The 17,691-nt window shown below is 38.8% G+C and overlaps 1 protein-coding gene across 1 annotated transcript; it reads right to left on the bottom strand.

Moving 5' to 3' along the window:
• Positions 1–734: 734 nt before the first annotated feature.
• LOC137084596 (alpha-2-macroglobulin-like) lies at positions 735–17,566 on the bottom strand. Its single transcript, XM_067450890.1, has 34 exons — positions 17,411–17,566; positions 16,849–17,029; positions 16,581–16,737; positions 16,115–16,167; positions 15,990–16,010; positions 15,677–15,842; positions 15,478–15,562; positions 15,174–15,285; positions 14,961–15,081; positions 14,743–14,852; positions 14,488–14,658; positions 14,168–14,401; positions 13,850–14,062; positions 13,614–13,763; positions 13,258–13,383; positions 13,009–13,102; positions 8,054–8,186; positions 7,611–7,836; positions 7,414–7,540; positions 7,215–7,336; positions 7,065–7,116; positions 3,948–4,031; positions 3,688–3,864; positions 3,453–3,528; positions 3,206–3,362; positions 3,035–3,109; positions 2,797–2,959; positions 2,509–2,702; positions 2,204–2,416; positions 1,981–2,099; positions 1,694–1,775; positions 1,529–1,612; positions 1,333–1,438; positions 735–984 (listed from the first exon to the last, which is right to left on the bottom strand). Exons 1-34 carry the CDS (start codon positions 17,497–17,499, stop codon positions 944–946), a joined length of 4,314 nt encoding a protein of 1,437 aa, XP_067306991.1. The 5' UTR covers positions 17,500–17,566; the 3' UTR covers positions 735–943.
• Between the last annotated feature and the right edge of the window lie 125 nt (positions 17,567–17,691).

Here is a 17,691-nt window from a genome sequence, read left to right as displayed (position 1 = left end):
TATACTTAAATAAAATATAATTAAGATAACTTTGTTTTGGCGCTGTAAATAACATTTTATAGTGGTGTGATAAAGTGAAATCAGTTTTTCAGCGGAGAATTTTTTTTTCCAAGAGGTTTTTTTATAATTTTTATTTATAATGTATTGGCTATTAATAAGCGATGTATGGGTGATGATTTGAAAATGGTTCAAGTGTGGATTTGATTTGGTAGCTGCCTACTGTTATAATTTGTGTGTATTGAATATCTATTGTGTTTTAATTTTAAAAAGTTGGGCCCCATATTCATTAGCTTAATTTTTAATACCAATGGCAAAAAGCTGTTTTGAATCACTTTGCTGGGGTCAAAAAGTGTTTGAGGGCTCAAATATATTTGATTTGGGGGCCTTTATGGGCCAAAAATGTTGAGAACCATGTTAACTTCATGTGAATATTATTATTTTATTTAATGTTGTTTTGTAATCAATTCCCCAACTAAATTAAGAAACTAAAAGAGAGACAGAACCTAGAGGGGCTTTTTTTTTTTTTTATGACAGTGGTGCTATATAGCACCTTAACCACCCCAAAGAACCACTGAAGAACCGCTGAAGAACCACACAGGGGCTTTACAGGTTCTTTATATGGTATTGGTGCTATATAGCACCTTATCCACCCTAAAGAACCGCTGAAGAACCACTGAAGAACCTTTTTTTTTTAGAGTGTACTACACATTCAACAGTTCAAGCAGCTCACCAACTTGTTTTCATCATTTTTTATTATTTATGCTTTGAGATTTGATTAGTCATGTTCTCAAGAGACATAGCAAAAATCTGATGAGGATTTGGGGGTTTCAATTTGGGCTTATGTACTGGAAATATTTTTTTTTGTCCAGTATAAACATTAAACATTAGAGTGTTTAAACATCTTTATCCAAGCTGTACTATGCGGTGACGAACTTCAGCAGCTTCATTCACAGGGGAAGGAGTATTCGGCCTCTGACTGATCACCTGAAGAAAAAGCAAGATATTCACATTCATATAGCAATGGAAATCTGTATGTGGATTTAATATGAATAAACAATATGCATCACATGTTCAAAGTAGTAGTATGTGCACATCCCAAAAGCTTTAGGCAGGTGCACGATCAGATGAAGCATTTCACTACAGAATAAGCAAAAGTCAACACAAAGCTGCTGACCCGAAGATGGCTTTCAACGGGTCGAAACGTTGCACATTTCAATAAAGTGATTTTTGGAAACAGCAGTAGCAGTGTGCCAACTTTTGTTTGCTCCACATCACATGCTTGTGGTGTTGTATAAGTTTCCTCATATATAGCACTGGCATATTAAATCTTACTTGTTTGGTAGTAATCGTACACTTTAACCACAGCTGGCTTGAGATTCTTTACTGGAAGAACCCGTTTCATTTGTATCTGGTAATTCAATGGACTATTTTTTGGGATCTGCAGGAGGGGAAAAAAACACATTACAGATAAAATGTTTATGAATCAACCTAATGACATGAAAGCATATGAATGTTGCTGATCTCTCACCTCCTTCAAATAAACAATGACATGATCATCTTTGGAATCGACCCGTTCCACGAGTGATGCATACGTTCCGGAAGAAGTCCCAAGCTGTGGAGAAGAAGTGATTGTTATTTTCTAAATAGGGAACTTTAGAAATATTACAAATTGTGATGTATCACTCAAACGCACCATTGATGTATCAGCTGTGAATCCAGATAAGAGTTTAATATCCACAATGACCATGTTAGTTCTTTCCTGTAGACCATCATATCTGAAAAACAGCAAAGGAAAAGGTTTGGTTATTAAATGCCTCATATAAATTTACAAATAAGTGAGAACAAAAAGTTTGAATAACTAACAAGACAGTTTTCATCACTCATATGATGTTTTTCAAGTGTTTAGTGTTGCAGTTTTAACTACTGAGATCCGGCTTTTCAGTTTGTATAGCTTTTGTGTCTATTAATATGTTTTCTTACTTGACAGTGAATTTCAGATTAAAATTTTGTCCCAATGTTTTGCAGTCTCCCTCAATATTAGCATCAACGCTCAATGTTTTAGCTTCAGTAGGAGTGGGAATGTTGTAGAACTGAGCCATCTGAGAGAGTGAACACAAACAGGAATAAATTAATAAACCATGTAAAGCAAAATAATCAAGAGAGAAAGTGAGTGAGAGTAAATGAAGCTGAACGCATTGCAGACCTGCACAGACACACAGGTGGAGCCCTTCACTTCAAGGCTGTATTTGGCTGGAACGTTCTGCAGCTGCTTCTCCTGGTACAGTAACTTGTTGTCCTGATTGACATCAAAGTGGTGAGTGTCTCCTGCTGACTGTACAGTCACTGTGCTGGAGCCGTCAGAGCTGAACACTTTGGTGGCGTACAAAGACAGAGCCTGAAGAGCCACCACTGTGTCCTGGGAAATAAATGTGTTCAGTACTGTCACTTTTACTCATTCACACCAGCACATTCAGCAATAAAGTGTTTGATTGGAGTAGTTTGAGAAACCTGTGTGGAGGAGAATCCTCCATAGGCATTCTGCTGCTTCACAAGCCAGCTGACAATCCTGTTAGCATAGCCCAGATCAGCTGTAGTGACTGAATCTGCAGTGAGAGCAGCTAGCAGCACATATGAGCTGATCTCCACTGCCAGAGAATCAGAGTCATCAGCAGATGCAGACTGAGACCAGTGGAGATGAGGCCCTTAAGAACAAAAGACACACACACATGACAAAAAAAAACAACAATAGTACAGTCATAAAAGACAACAAAAAGTCATCAGAAACAAACCTCTTACCATCTGAAATAGCAACATCCTCCAGTTTCTTGAAAAGCTGCTGTCGAGTGGCCGTGTCTCTAGCCAGACTGAAAGTGTAGGCGAGCAGAGCGGTGGTGTAAGTGTTTTTGACATCCTCAATGACGGACTTCAAGCATGACAAACCTTTAGTGACGACAGGATCCTGTGACAAAAACAGACGCTGTGATGCTGTCATTTTTCTATACGTTTATAATGTGTTTCCTGTGATTGAACTTACTGTGACTGGAGTTTCCAGTTCAAGCAATGATGCAGTAATGTAGGCCGTCATGGTCACATTATCATTCACTCCACCCTGGAATATATGAGAAAAAGAAATAAAGACAAATACCCAATTTATGCTTACATCTGAGAACAGGTCACAGAAAATTTTAAGAAAAAGGCAAAATACCTTCATTCTGTTGTTGAACAATCTTCCCTGTTGGATAAAACAGCTGTCTGAATCCCGTCTGCCTATTAACCAATTCTTTGCACTCTGAATAATTTGTGGATCGATGAATATGTATTTCTGTGCTTTGCCAAAGGACCTCAGCACAAAGGCAGTCAACCTGGTGGTGTGGAAGACATAATATAAAAAAATGTCATCAGGTGATTCAATGAATTCTTTTAATTGAAAAAAAGTATGAAAATATATTTACCATGTATTCCCACTCCCATAACCAAATGTGCTGTATGATCCATCAGAATGCTTGTAGTTCATTTGTCTCTGGTATCCTGTTTAGTGTGATATTGGTTAACACGTCAACAGTTTGTTTGGGTTGACTCAATGTGTCTGATTATTCAACTTTACTGAATGATATTCACGTGTGTTGAAAAATGTGTCATTTGGGTATCAAGTCTCAGTATTTTCTTGACATGATTGATGTCTCTCACCGCTCTTCAGGAAGCCTGTGGCTCTCTCTCTGATGGCTGAGGTGAGCTGCTCCGTGTTCTCCAGATACTGCAGAATGTAAATATTGGGAGAAAGAACAGCCATGTTTTGCTCTCCACAGCCGTACGGCATCTGTAATAATCCGTGAAGATTCCTCAGTGCCCGACCCAATATGTCTCCTATAAACCATAAACAAATGAAAGTCGCTAGAATTCCAAACCCAATCTCCTCATTTCTTCTTGTATATGTAAATATAGCTTACCAATGACTGAAACAGAGGATCTGGCTGATCCCTCTATCACATCTTTAGGAAGAGTCAGAGTCACTTCCTCTGAGAGACTGTCACCTATGAACCAGACAGACAGAAACAGAGATCAGTCGAGAAACACTATACAATTAACATTCTAATACCATATGTGAAGTTCCCAAAATAATAATATAATAATAATAAAACCAACAATTACAACAGGATCTTGGGCCCTAATAATCGTAAGCAGGGATAATTGTGATTCAAGCAGTTTGTAAAAGGGGAGAAAACAGACACAATTTCAAAATTTGGCACATATGAACAACTGAACTACAGTTGTCATGAAAGGCTGACAAATTTCAGCTTTTTCAATTAACCTATTAATGCATGGAAAACATTATCTAGATTTTTTAAGATTGTTTTTATACTGTAATATGATGCAATGAAAATGTAAATATTTTTTAATTTTGATAAAATTCAGTTTTATTTTAAATTATTTAACTGACCACGTATGTGAACACCATGCAATAAAGACATAAAATGGGACACAAAGTCACACATAACAATCTGGCAGATTGTTATTATGTCATGTTATGCTATGTATATCAGCTCACTTATTAAAAACATTAATATTACAATATAGCAACAATAAAACACATATTGAAGTTACTTTAATGCATATATCCGGAAACCTAGTAGCTGGGTTTTGCGGGCGTATACTCCTTATCAGTGCTCTCACTGTCACTTCCACTGTCCTCTGGCATATTCTATATTATTCTGTACAAAGTGCTTGACCTGTGCCGTCCCTCTTTGGAAGGCAAAATGCTAATTTGTCTCTGTATGTAAGTGTAAAGTTGCCATTTAAGGCCGTAATATATAAAATAATTTTGAATGGTTATTTATTTTGATATATTTGTTAAATGTCTGTTTCATTACAATTTAAGACCATTCAAAACATGTTTGCAAAAATAGAACATATACCAGCAGGTTACAGAAATCACAAATCTAAATCACCTGTGACACACCTGTGAGTTTGTTTTTGGTGTATAAAAACTACAATTTACCTGGGAGTTTTAGTTTATAAAATATTAACATATTCATTATACTTTACTGTACATACAATTGGGGAATTTGGCACATGGCTATCGCTGTCAGTCATCTTGGATTGAGGATGTCATCAAGCAATGAATATTTGGGCTCTCTCCCAAAAGACACACTTCATGTGCACTTTCGGTCTTGTGGACTTACAATGGCCGATGTGTCCGCGTGTCTGTTAAGTCCACAAGTCCGTAGGATGTCCCATTCTTCATTCAAAGGGTTAGTTCACCCAAAAATGAAAATTCGGTCAATAATTACTTAACCTAATGTCGTTCGACACCCGTAAGACCTCTGTTCATCTTCGGAACACAAATGAAGATATTTTTGTTGAAATCCGATGGCTCAGACAGGCCTTCATTGACACAATATCATGTCCTCTCTCAAGACCAATGAAAGCCACTAAAGACGTCGTTACAAAGCCCATCTCACTACAGTGGTTCTACAATAATTTTTTGAAGCGAAGAAAATAGTTTGTATGCACAAAAAAACCTAAATAATGACTTATATAGTGATGGGCGGATTTCAAAACAAAGATTCAAACGGTTATACCATATCAATTCATGATTCGGATCGCCAACGTCACGTGATTTCAGCAGTTTGGCAGTTTGTCGCGCGATCCGAATCATGAATCAATACGCTGATTCATAAAGGTTCAAAACTTTGTTTTGAAATCGACCCCTTACTATATAAGTCTTTATTTAGTGTTTTTGCGCACAAAAACTATTCTCATTGCGTCATGAAATTATTGTAGAACCACTGTAGTGAGATAGACTTTGTAACAACGTCTTTAGTGCCTTTCATTGGTCTTGAGAGAGGAAGTGACATTGGTGTCAATGAAGGCCCCAATGAAGGTCTTACAGGTGTCAAACAACATTAGGGTAAGTAATTAATGAGGGAATTTTCATTTTTGGGTGAACTAATCCTTTAAGCTTAAAGAAGTGTGCTCGTGAGCGCCCACTTTGCGGCTGCTATGCGCCCTCGATGTATACTTCAGCTGAGCCTGTAAGTTTGCGAGCTACTCAGAGGACTTCTACCCGGCAGACAAAGTGGCATTACATCGTGAAAGCGGCATTACATCGTACTCATCCAAAAATATTTTTAATGATATTCGGGTCGCGGTTGTTTGGGTCGTCTGAAATAAAGATGAAGCGGGACAAAATGCCCGATTTCCCAATACGTTGAACTGAGCAATGCAATTGTACCATTTTAATAGGCTATACTTTCAAAAGAATATATAGCTCAGTAATGTCAGTTTTATGTATTTTCTGGGAGGCGCTGGATTTTTGTTGGTAAAGTCAGGAGAGACACACACTTCGATTCGACTGGATAAACACATGCAGCATCATAATTGTTAAGAAAACGAAATGAAATAAATGAATAAATCAAGCATTTATTACACAACACTAGGCTACAGCATTCAGAAAAAGAACAGTTTGCGACTTTGTGCTCCTAGGGATTTCACACTTTTCCAAAAGTAGACTTTCTCTCAAATGACCTGCTGGTGAATTCTCCAAGCAGGGTCAAAACATAAACATCGCATTCATCAATAATATGCATCTAGACAGCTGAAATGGAAAATGATGGGCCGCCTCAAGAACTGGCTGCTCTCGCAGCTGCACCTCTAAGCGCAGCACATCAGGGCCTGATACATTTCTCTCCACCACAGGCTGGATTAATAGATATTATAGGCCAGGGAGCATTTACTACTTTTAAAAAATAAGGTCAGGAAGCGAGTCAGGTACAATATTTTCTTTTTTACGGTCTGATTTGCTGGCGGGTTAGTTGAAAACATTGGTTGGGTGCGGGTTGTTTATACATTGACCCGCGCATCACTGGTCTTTACTGACTGTATACAAAACATATTGAGAGTCAAAAATTCTTTGAGCAATTTTTATCAGTTGAAAAAGCTTCACTGCCCCCCCCCACACACACACACACACACACACACACACACACACACACACACACACCACCACCACTACCACCAAAATTAACAAAAGTAAAAGGGTTCCAGCATTATCAGTGCACACTAACCATTTGGACACAGTAACCAGCTGCGAGTCTCTGTCTTTTCAGTTCCTTCCGCCTGCAGCATAAAACAATCACATCAACACATCATACTGACATAAGCAGCACTATGATCATGGGTAAATTATGTCTGAAATCTGTTTCACGTGCACTGACCTGTACGAGCAGACTTCGTGTGACCATGTCAATGCGTCCTCTCTCTGGGACGCTCACAATCTCATTGTCACACACAGTCTGGGATGCCTCTGCTTCTGCACTGACTGTAATATTCATGACTCCTACAACACAAGACATGTACGTGATGATACAACAGAAACAAACACTGAGAAACAATGATTCAGACGGGAAAACTCACCAAGAACAGACGGACTGAGGATCCATTTAAAGGTTTTTCTTCCGTTAGCACATAGACAGGATGAATACTGATCATCAGAGGAGGCTTTGAGAGTGTAGTCTGAGGAAGGAGCTGGAGTCACTTTAACCTGTCAATCAACCACACATGATTAGAGACATATTTGATATGATTTGATTAGACTGAGTCTGAAATCTCACCATGATGCACTTGGACAGATAGCTAAAGACAGTGGCCTTCAGTTCAAAGATCTCCCCACGGATGATGGAGTAAGGCAGAGAGAGCTCCAGGAAGAAGGGCTGGAAAACTGTCAGCTGAGCCGGAGGAGCCAGACCCAGACCTTCAGAGGACAGACAGAAGGCCTCCGTCTCCCAAGAGGTGATGGTGTCAGGAACCGTGACAGGAACCTGAGCTGATCCAGAGTCCCTGTAGAGGAATTACAACAATAGGCATGTTTTATTCTACCATTTTTCTTTTAATAAAAAACAATATTCATCATTCAGAAGATAATATAAAAAACTGAATTCAGAATGGAAAGCAAGCAAGGTATTTTCTGTCCCTGTGGCCATGAGGGTAGATGATGTATTAAAGATCAGTAATAAGATAAATGTGATGTTAAATGTCCTGATTAAGCTTTGCACACCCCACTTCAGCAAGTTCCCAGATCCAAGTTTCTGGAAAGACAGTTCGAACCGTCACTGCTGGAGAAGGTCTGTCCATTCCAACAGAATTATCCATTAAAGACACTGCCACTGGACCATATTGACGATACATCACTGGAGGAAAAAAAGTGATATTTTGTAGTTTCAAGGTGTGTGTGTGTGTGTGAATAGCATTTTAAAATAACCAAGACTATATACAGCTATAAGTAAATAACAAATAGAAGGCAGAACATAATTTTTCTCATGTACATCATTTTATTTTTCATATACAGATTTATTTTAGTGTTGTCAGTGAGTGCGTTTACATCCACGTTCTTAACCCGATTATGATTAATAAGCCGACAATTCATGTGATCATGTAAACACGTTAATCCGTTTTCCTTTATCAGAGTAAGGTCATAAACAGCTTAAGCATAAACCTATCATCACAGTTAGATTTGTATGCTGTCCAGTAAGTAAATTCATTAACTGGCTTTCTGTTGGCTTATTGAAGTGTGAGTGTGTGATGTGATAGGAACGGGTCCTTACTCTGGAATTAAGCGCATCCAGACAGAGCGAGCGTTTTGCAGTAAGGGAGGAGGAATACTGTATATTGCAAACTCAGACTCTTTCTTGACCCCAAAAATTATAAAAGTGCTCTCATCTCAGCAAAAGAAGAAGTGGAACAGTCAAAATACTGTATTTGTAACTGCATGAGAGGATTATATACTGTATGAGCAGTAAGCTTCCCACTGAGGTGTTGCAATATCGTTCTGTTTTTAATGCTTTTTTTAACATACAACCAACATAAATTAAATACTCAGATATGCAAGTCAGATATGCAAATTATTTTGCAATAGTGCTTAAGTGATGGAAAATGGTGGCCCAGGTTTCACCATTCAAGGGAAACTCTGACTGGGCTCAAAAATGCACATTATCACATAAGGTGCTAATGCAAGTACTACATCCAACCAGTTTGTCAGAGTTTTACCCATTATTACCCACAGCTCAAGAGCTGACATAGCTGCGATAGTCTAGTGGATTGAGCCCTCACTCCCAGTGGGCATGGAACATCCTGGACCTGGTAAGCCCGAAGAATGGAATTTACAATCCAGCGGGCCATTTTTTGTTCAGAGCTGTTCTAATAATTTGAGGTTCTGCATCCGGTCCAGGTATATTGGCAAAGCGTGAACTGGACATAACAGAGATAGATCTGGGTCTCCCTCATCAGAAGGGACTGCTTGCAAGTTCACCCCTTGGTCCCTGAAGAGCACATATTTAGGCCGGTGTCTCAGGACAACGCAAGAGTAGGCCGGCTCAAATTCCTGGCACGAAACGAAGAAGGCTTGTAGATCCCCCACCCTCTTGACAAAGGTAATCGCAATTAGGAGTGTCATCTTCATAGAGAGGCGCTAATCTCGACTGACTCCAAGAGTTCAAACAGATCTCTCTGCAGGTTCTGAAGGACCAGAGAGAGATCCTAAGAGGGGATGAGGTGAGGTCTAGAAGGATTTAGCCTCCATGCACCTATAATGAACCTAATTATCAGGTCATGCTTTCCTAAGAACCTAGCACTGTGTTGTGATTAGCCATGATTACGGCCACGTACACCTTAAGGGAGGAGACCAACAGGTGCCTCTCTAGGCCCTGTTGAAGAAAGGCAAGTGCAGACCCAACTACCCAACTCTGTATGTCTTCACCTCAGGAACCACACCTTGTAGTGAAGAGATGCCACTTCAAGACAAAGAGCCGCCTGGAAGAGGGGACTCTGGCCTGAGTGATGGTATCTATCACAGCTGGTGATAGTCCTCTGAATTCCTCTTTGTCTATTCAGGAACCAGATTTGGGGGGGTCTGGGCTTGGTTGCCAGGTTGTGCCCTACATCTGAGAAAGAAGGCCCTTCCTCCAAGGAATCTGCCAGGAAGGGGCCGACACCATCAGTGTGAACTCCAAGAACCAAGTCTGGTCGGGCCAGTAGGGTGCAAACATTTGGACTTGTTCTTCTTCCTCCTTGATCCTGAGTCTGTGTAATCAGGCTCCCAAGGGGTAAGGCATACTTGCGGTCAGGGAATACCACAGTGGACAGTGGGAGGAATCCTGAGAAACAAACAGGTCTACCTGAGTTTTTCCATATTGACTTCATATCAGCTGGACCACTTGGGGATAAAGTCTCCACTTAGGAGAGGGTGGAGGAAACCCCATAAGCCTGATGTTTATGGCTGCCAGGGAAAGCACGGCTGCCAACCCATGGCTGGCTGTGAAGAAATTTACAAAACCATCTGGAAACTTGACAGGGGAAACTGAGCATGCTGAGGAATGAGAGGCACCTGGGGATTGATCCAGCGACAGCACTTTCATTGTAGCCCTCAGCACTCACTGCCAAGGCCTTGTAAATGGAAGTTGAAGGACCAGAACTCAGCTGGTAATCGTGAAATTGCCTGCAAAGAGAAATCATCTAGAAGGACAGGGTCGGAACGTGCAGCTCTTTTAGAGGAATTCACTCTTTAAATAAGGAAATTGTTGCTTTCAGAACAGTCGCTGATGCACCCAGGGGATCTTGAAAGAGACTGCTGTTCCAGGCTGATGATCCAGCAGCAAGCATTTCTTTGTTAAGGTGAATGGAAATTGCTGAAAAGCTGGCTTAGGCTCATAAAAACAAAGCTAAAGTGTGTAGTGCAGCCAACCCGTCTTAGGGTGCTTTCTCACTAGCACTTTTGGTGCGCACCCAGGTTCGATTGGCGTTAGAGTTCAGTTCGTTTGGATGATGTGAACGCGGTCTTCCATACTCGGGTGCACACCCGGGAACCATACCAGAGTCCGCTTAAAAAGGTAGACTGGGGTTCATTTCATGTGAACTCCGGTACGATTCGCTGCTGATGTGAAAGCAATTGTACTAAATCGCAGAAGTGAACAGCTATTAATGACATATGAGTTGATAAAAATGTGTGTTTTGCGTGTGTTTCACTCATTTACCTGACAAGCGTCACTGACATACTGCAAGCAAAGAGCTGTAGATCTCATCTTTGCTTGTCTTCAGCGTTCTTTAGAGCATTTGCAGTGCATTCGCAGCAGATATATGCAAGTGCCATTACGTACAGAAGCTTTGGTAACAAAACCAACAATTAAAAAACAAAAATATAAATGTGACGGGAGCAAAGCTATGCATTTTGCCGCCTTCACGCGCACTGTCGTTACTAAGCAACCGGGTAAACAGCTGCTGCTTTGATGACGCTAACGAACCCCGGTTCAGAACTAAATAATATAATATGAACACAGTAAAGTGGGGGCAGCGGGAGGGGGGAGCAATTGAACTCAGGTTCGGTCCAGGCAATCTAACCAGGTGTGAAAGCACCCTTATATGCCCTAATGTCAGGGGGGCATGGCCTAGCATACAAATTCCACACGCTAGTTCCACTGACCTTTGTTTGGGGCTCTCAAGAGTGACCCCTAGTGTCATTATTTTGACACAACGTCGAAAGTGACCGACAGAAAGGGAACTAATAGCCCCAAATTAAACATTTTTCCACTTAAAACACTTTTCCACATTATCATAATTGTGAAATTAGGGGCCAAACACTGAAGGTGCAGAGCCCATCTTGAAATCGTTAGATTTCTTATTATTATTCCACCATTGAAGTCAATGGCAGCCACATAGAACCGCTTGCGGGAAGGTTATGAAATTTGGTACACTGATAGAGGTCAGTACCAGTACCAAAATTAACCACATCAAATGTGGAGTCTCTAAATCATTCCCTCTAGCACCACCAACTGTCCAAATTGTTTATGCTAATAACTTCTGAACTTTTGATAGCTTTTGGGCTAGAAACAAAATTTGATTCGATTACACCCTATGACGTCATTTTCCTTCATGTAAATTTCCCCCATTTTTAATTAACCGAAAACCAACTTTTTCGAACTCCTCATAAGCCGTTGGTCAATTTTACACAGAAATTGAACCAGATCATGTTCAGAACATGCTGACAAAAATTTATGGAATTCAAGCTGATTCGTCAAATTGTTTTTGATAAACGCGCAAACAAATTATATATCCAATTTTATCATGTCGGCCATTGTGGCTGTTAGCCATTTTGAATTAAGTGCTAAAATGCGTTTTTTATGAACGCATGAACAGATTGTTACGAAACTTAGTATGGGTCATCACTATGATGCCCTGAAGTAGCCCGATAAGATTTGAAACAGCGCCACTTAGTGAAGAATTTTATTTTATTTTTCAAACGCTTATAACTTTGTGGTTGACATATTTTGATGGGAGTAACTTTTTTTGTCTCCTGAATACTTGCCCGGTCCAACGATACCAGATTTGCCCGGTTTGATGTATGGTTTGTGCAGCGTTGTAATTATGAGCTTATAAATTGTAGCTGATATCTTCTAAACCGCTAGTCTGATCGAGACAAAACCAACAGCAGAAGTTCGAAAACATAGGTCTAAGCTATATGCAAAATATCAAATGTCAAAATATTAATAGTAAGGGGTAGTAAAATCCAGTCAAAGTCAGGTGTCAGTCATTTTTTATGTGTTTTATCACATAAATGTCTATAACTCCAAAACAAAATTAGATATTTCCACCAAAATTCAAACACACACATATATGGGCTTACTACGAGGACACACAAAAAATTGGTAGGATTGTGCCTCTTGGTGGCGCTATAATTAAACAAAATATGAAATTGACTCTATACAACTCAATGTATTAAAGGGGGGGGGGGTTCAACATTTTTGCTTAAATTTGTCTCCAAATGTGTTTACTCATTTTTGCAGTTGGTCTGCTGCTAGCTTCCTTGTTTGCTTTTGTTGCGTTTGGCCATGGTAATAATGCTGCTTGCAGCTATATTTGTAATTGTAATTCAATTTTTTTAAATACAGTATATTTCAAAATAAGCACCTACATATTTAAACTTTACATCATTACATAGGATTGAAATAATCGTTCATGTACCTATATTGTTGTATAGGTGATACATCAAGCCTCTGTATGACAGACACTGAGGGGCTCGCACAAACAGATTTGTTGCCATCTTCAATCCCACTCTCTGTCAAATGACAATGATGATCCACAATAAAAGTCATGAAAATACAAATACTTTTAATTGTCAATATAACCAAGAGGGCTTTTTAATGCAGCATGTGCAGTATATCCTCTCCCAATCATTATCTACTGCACTGACACATATAATCCACCTGTTACCTTAAAGGATTCATAGGCGTTGTCTGTCGGCACAGCTCGACGAGGTCTCACATGCAGACACTCAAGCTCATCTTCAACATTATAAGGATAATCTGACCCCGATTGCACTGGCAGCAGGTTGAAGATCTGTGACAGGAATCAGTATGATTTCTAAATAATTACTGTATTTTCCAACAAAACTTTAATTTTGATGAGAAAGAATGACGATTAATGTTAAATCTCCTGAGTTTGGGATGTCAGCAAAAACACTGATGGATCATTGCAGTAATGCCTAACGACTGTTATCAATAGATTCACACTGTAGATTCCCACCATAAAGACCCAGTTAATCAATACTCAGTCTTAAAGCATCTCACCTTGTCAACAGCCAGACGTTCTCCTGACTTCAGGATCAGGACGCTCTGATCTACAACACTGAGGCCGCACAGTGAGCCAGGCTGAGCTGAGAGCTGGAGAGTGTTTTTCTCACCAGGAACTGCTTTATCAGGAGAAAACTGCAGAGACACCTGTGAGAACAGTGAATGGGATTTATTTTAGAACGGAGTCAGTAATACAGTTTAAAGAGGCTCATTTCTAAAACTACAATACATACCTTGTTTTTGAAACACTTTTCAATGTCAAAATTTTTGCTAATAGCAACAACATTTTCACTGGGCAGAACACAGTATGCCAGAATCTGCAGAACAGGAGCCAGATCTGCACTAACAGACAGTTTGAATGACACTGTGCCAGTTGCTACTCCATTTGAAGACTTCGCTTCAACCTTCTCATATCCATGATGAACGATCACTCCTTTGGACAAAATCTGAAACAGACAGATGACACTGATAACAAACTGACTCGTGCAGCCAAATATTACTGTTAAACAAAAACATCTCTGTAATAATGTCCATACTGCACATGTTCTCACCATATAGACTATGTCAGTTTTGAAGTCTTCAATTGTCTCTCCAACAAAATAATACTTGATGGTGGCTTTAAAATCAGAGTCACACTTTAATGGTTGCTCAGTATTCTCTATAATCAATTCACTTAGTGTTGGGGTGTATGGAGTGGCTGGCTGGAAGAGCTGAACTGATTTTTCTTCAGTAGAGAAGAAAGGCGTGTTGTGGCCATAATAACGGCCATCTTTATAGACACTTGCCTGGATAAGAGAATCAGAAATAACTCATTGAACTATTCAATTGAACTCTTCATGGAACACAAAAGAAAACTAACAAACTCTCTTACAATCAGATTAATACCACTTTTAGAATAACTGGATGTATTAAAAGAGAAGCTGGCCAGTCCATCGCTGTCTGTAGTCAGATTTAGGAGCATGTTTGGGGACCAGGTGTTACCCTCCATAAGATAAACCTCTTTGTTTTGAACTGGTGCGCCTTTGAAATTTGAGACTTTGATCTGTTAAAAATAAGATTTAAAAGGAATCCATTAAGAAATAATTCTGTTAATGGTGTTAATAAACTGAGACAAACTTAGTCTTACTTTTCCTTCTATAACTGATCCATGTTCATATGTTTTGGGCAGCTCAGTAAATGTGGCTTTACCGATTTCATAAGTGAGAGATACAGATTCAGATTTCCTCATTGTGATTTCTGTAAATAGTAAAAACACCTTAATAAATATTTAATGAAATAAAAGTAAAATATCAAAAATTTGAAGAAATGTAGCACAATCTGACAGGACCAAATCCAGCAGCTCACCTGTTCCTTCTTCTGTAACCATTGCCTCAACATCAAGAAAATTCTGCAGCCTTTCATTTAGTGTGGCGTTCAGTAAGACTGATGTATCTATGGTATGGATGGCACAGCCTGTCTTTTTTATCTAAATATAATGAAAGAAAAAAAAACATAGCATAGAGTGTTTTAATTGTATAAATGGAGGAAAGATAATGTGCCATTACTTAAGTCACACACCTCAATAGTTTCCTCTAAACACACTGGATTGGTTTGAGGGTAACTGTAGGAAAAATTATTACGACACACTTTCACCCATGATTTCCCAGGTACAGGCTGTCCGTAAGTGTACCTGTGAAAAAGGTACAAGCAACTGATCTACAGCCCAGGGTTGAGTTAAGCAACTGATATATAAGGATTAGGGTTACAGTAATTGACTCCAGATTTAAAATACAATTAACAATTAAATCAAAGTAACTTAATTGTACAAAGAATGGAAGAAAACACTTCTCTCTTAATGCAGGAAATAAAATAAACCATTCACCTTCCGCAAACCTCAATTATCAGTTCCTCTTCTTCAACAGTTACTTCCTTTGGGCTTTTTACAGTAATGTCAAACTTAGGCAAAACTAGAAGTCAAAAGTCAGAAATTATAGTTATTAGTAGTCAAAATAGATATTATTATATGAACATTATTGAAACTCTTCTCATGCAACTGCAAATTGTTTGTTTTTATGACTTACCATATTTTTTCACCTCAAAATCATGTGAGATCATCCTGTCTCCAATAAAAGCCTTCAGTTTGTACATGCCTTGACGGGCCTCTGGGTTTAATTCATAAGAACGCTGCAAAATCCATCTTGTTGAAGAAACATTTGTCCATTGACCGATCCGATTACCTTGACTGTCCTGTTTAATACCAAAGACACAGTACAGATATTTAGTTACATTTAGTGTAATAAGCCTAAAGAAAAAAAATTGCAAATATTATAGAATTTATAAAGTGTTAAGATTTAAAAGCTGTTTATGACTGCACAGAAGGTTTTGTGTTCTTACCTCAAGAAGCACTGTACTATACTGTAAAAGATCAAATGGTATTTAAAAATTAAAACCAAAAATGTGTTTATTCATTAAATGTGTATTCAACAATGCAAGTGAGAAGAGGAAAAAACACATCAGACCTGCTGATCAAGGGGTGCAAAGTTTGTATCCATGGTAACAACTCTGAAGTTCACTGTAAAATAGAAATGTTTATTAAAAAACTCCACTTTTGACATCTTCAGCTTTTATGTAAGGGACACACTTTTGAATTTGAATTGAATTCAAATTTGTTATTACAGTATTTAGTCTGAATATATGTTTGAATGTGAGGGGATTGTTCAAAGACACACTTTGACCATTCACGTTTCCAAAGCTACTCATCCTTATCTGCTTTCCTTATCTTTTGAGCTGCTCCTCTTTTCTGTTTATAAGTTTGTTAATCCATTGATCTGTTTACTTCTTTTTATCAAACATTTGTCATTTTTGACCTATGGTACATCAGCTCATAGCATGATTATAACATGCGTCATTTAATGTATGAGTGTCACATGTGATCAGGGATGTCAGTGACACAAGCATTATTTACTGAAGACATTGACAGCTCACCTGTCTGTCCTGGAATATAGATGGGTTTATCAGTCTGAATAAAGGTCAGAGGATGGTAAGGCTTGAACAACACTTTTCTCTCTTCAGTCATCTTGAAAGTCTCTCCCTGAAGTTCAACCTTCATTTTCTGCACTGATTCTCCTTCGACCAGAGGAGCCTGATGAAATAAATAATATACTGTACTCACAACCTGCCATCATGAAAACTAGCTGCATTATAATGAAAAATATTTGATCATATTTATCATGTGTATGTTTTGATGGCATACCTTAAAGTTAAAGCAGCGATGAAACTCTTCCTCAACTTTCTCCTGTAGCAGTAAAGTGCTCTGGTTACCATGAACCAGATGAATGTTCATGACAAGGCTTTCATTGGGCTTGAGAAGACTTGCACACAGTTTGGCCTCAGATCCCGACTCGATGACTGCAGGAAATGTCGCCATGAAAGACCTGTCGAGAGACAATGATCATTCAATAGTGGTGAGAAACAATAAGAAACAATAAAAATTCAACTGGAAGTGAAAATCAATACGGTTAATTTGCTATTGATCAAGAAATGACAATACAAGGGCAAACTGTGTAATGAAGTCTAGTGACTTTCTTTATGTTTGCATGTTTATTTAGAACAATATTTCTCTTAAAAATACACTGTCATTAAATATAAATTATCTTATACATGCCTTCATTTGTCTTTCAAACAGCAAACCTCTCCTGTGCAACACAGATCATTTAAATAAATACAGGAGAAATCCTCAAGAATAATGTCGGACTAATAATTTATGACATTTAGAAAGTAAAACAGTGCATTCCTCAGCAGAAAGTGTTACTTACGGCCCTGATGTTTGTCCATTGACACAGATCAGGAGGAAAGAGAGCAGAAGGAGCCATTTCCAACAGCAGATAATATTCAGAGCCATCATGACGAGCGATCATCGAGGTCATGAGATGAACTGGACCGTCTCTTTTAAAGAGACTCATGCTAAAGGAGGTCCTTCAAAACATTTGTATTGATCATCTGATTAATGATTCAACCGTGTAGGCAATGCAGTTCAACAGTCTGTCATAATATGCTTCTTCTTTTTTTGTCCAAAAATGAGTGATGAGGTTGATAA

Source organism: Pseudorasbora parva, chromosome 8 (genome assembly GCF_024679245.1).
Source record: "Pseudorasbora parva isolate DD20220531a chromosome 8, ASM2467924v1, whole genome shotgun sequence".
NCBI lineage: Eukaryota > Metazoa > Chordata > Actinopteri > Cypriniformes > Gobionidae > Pseudorasbora > Pseudorasbora parva.
This window is presented reverse-complemented; position numbering and strand designations above follow the sequence as displayed.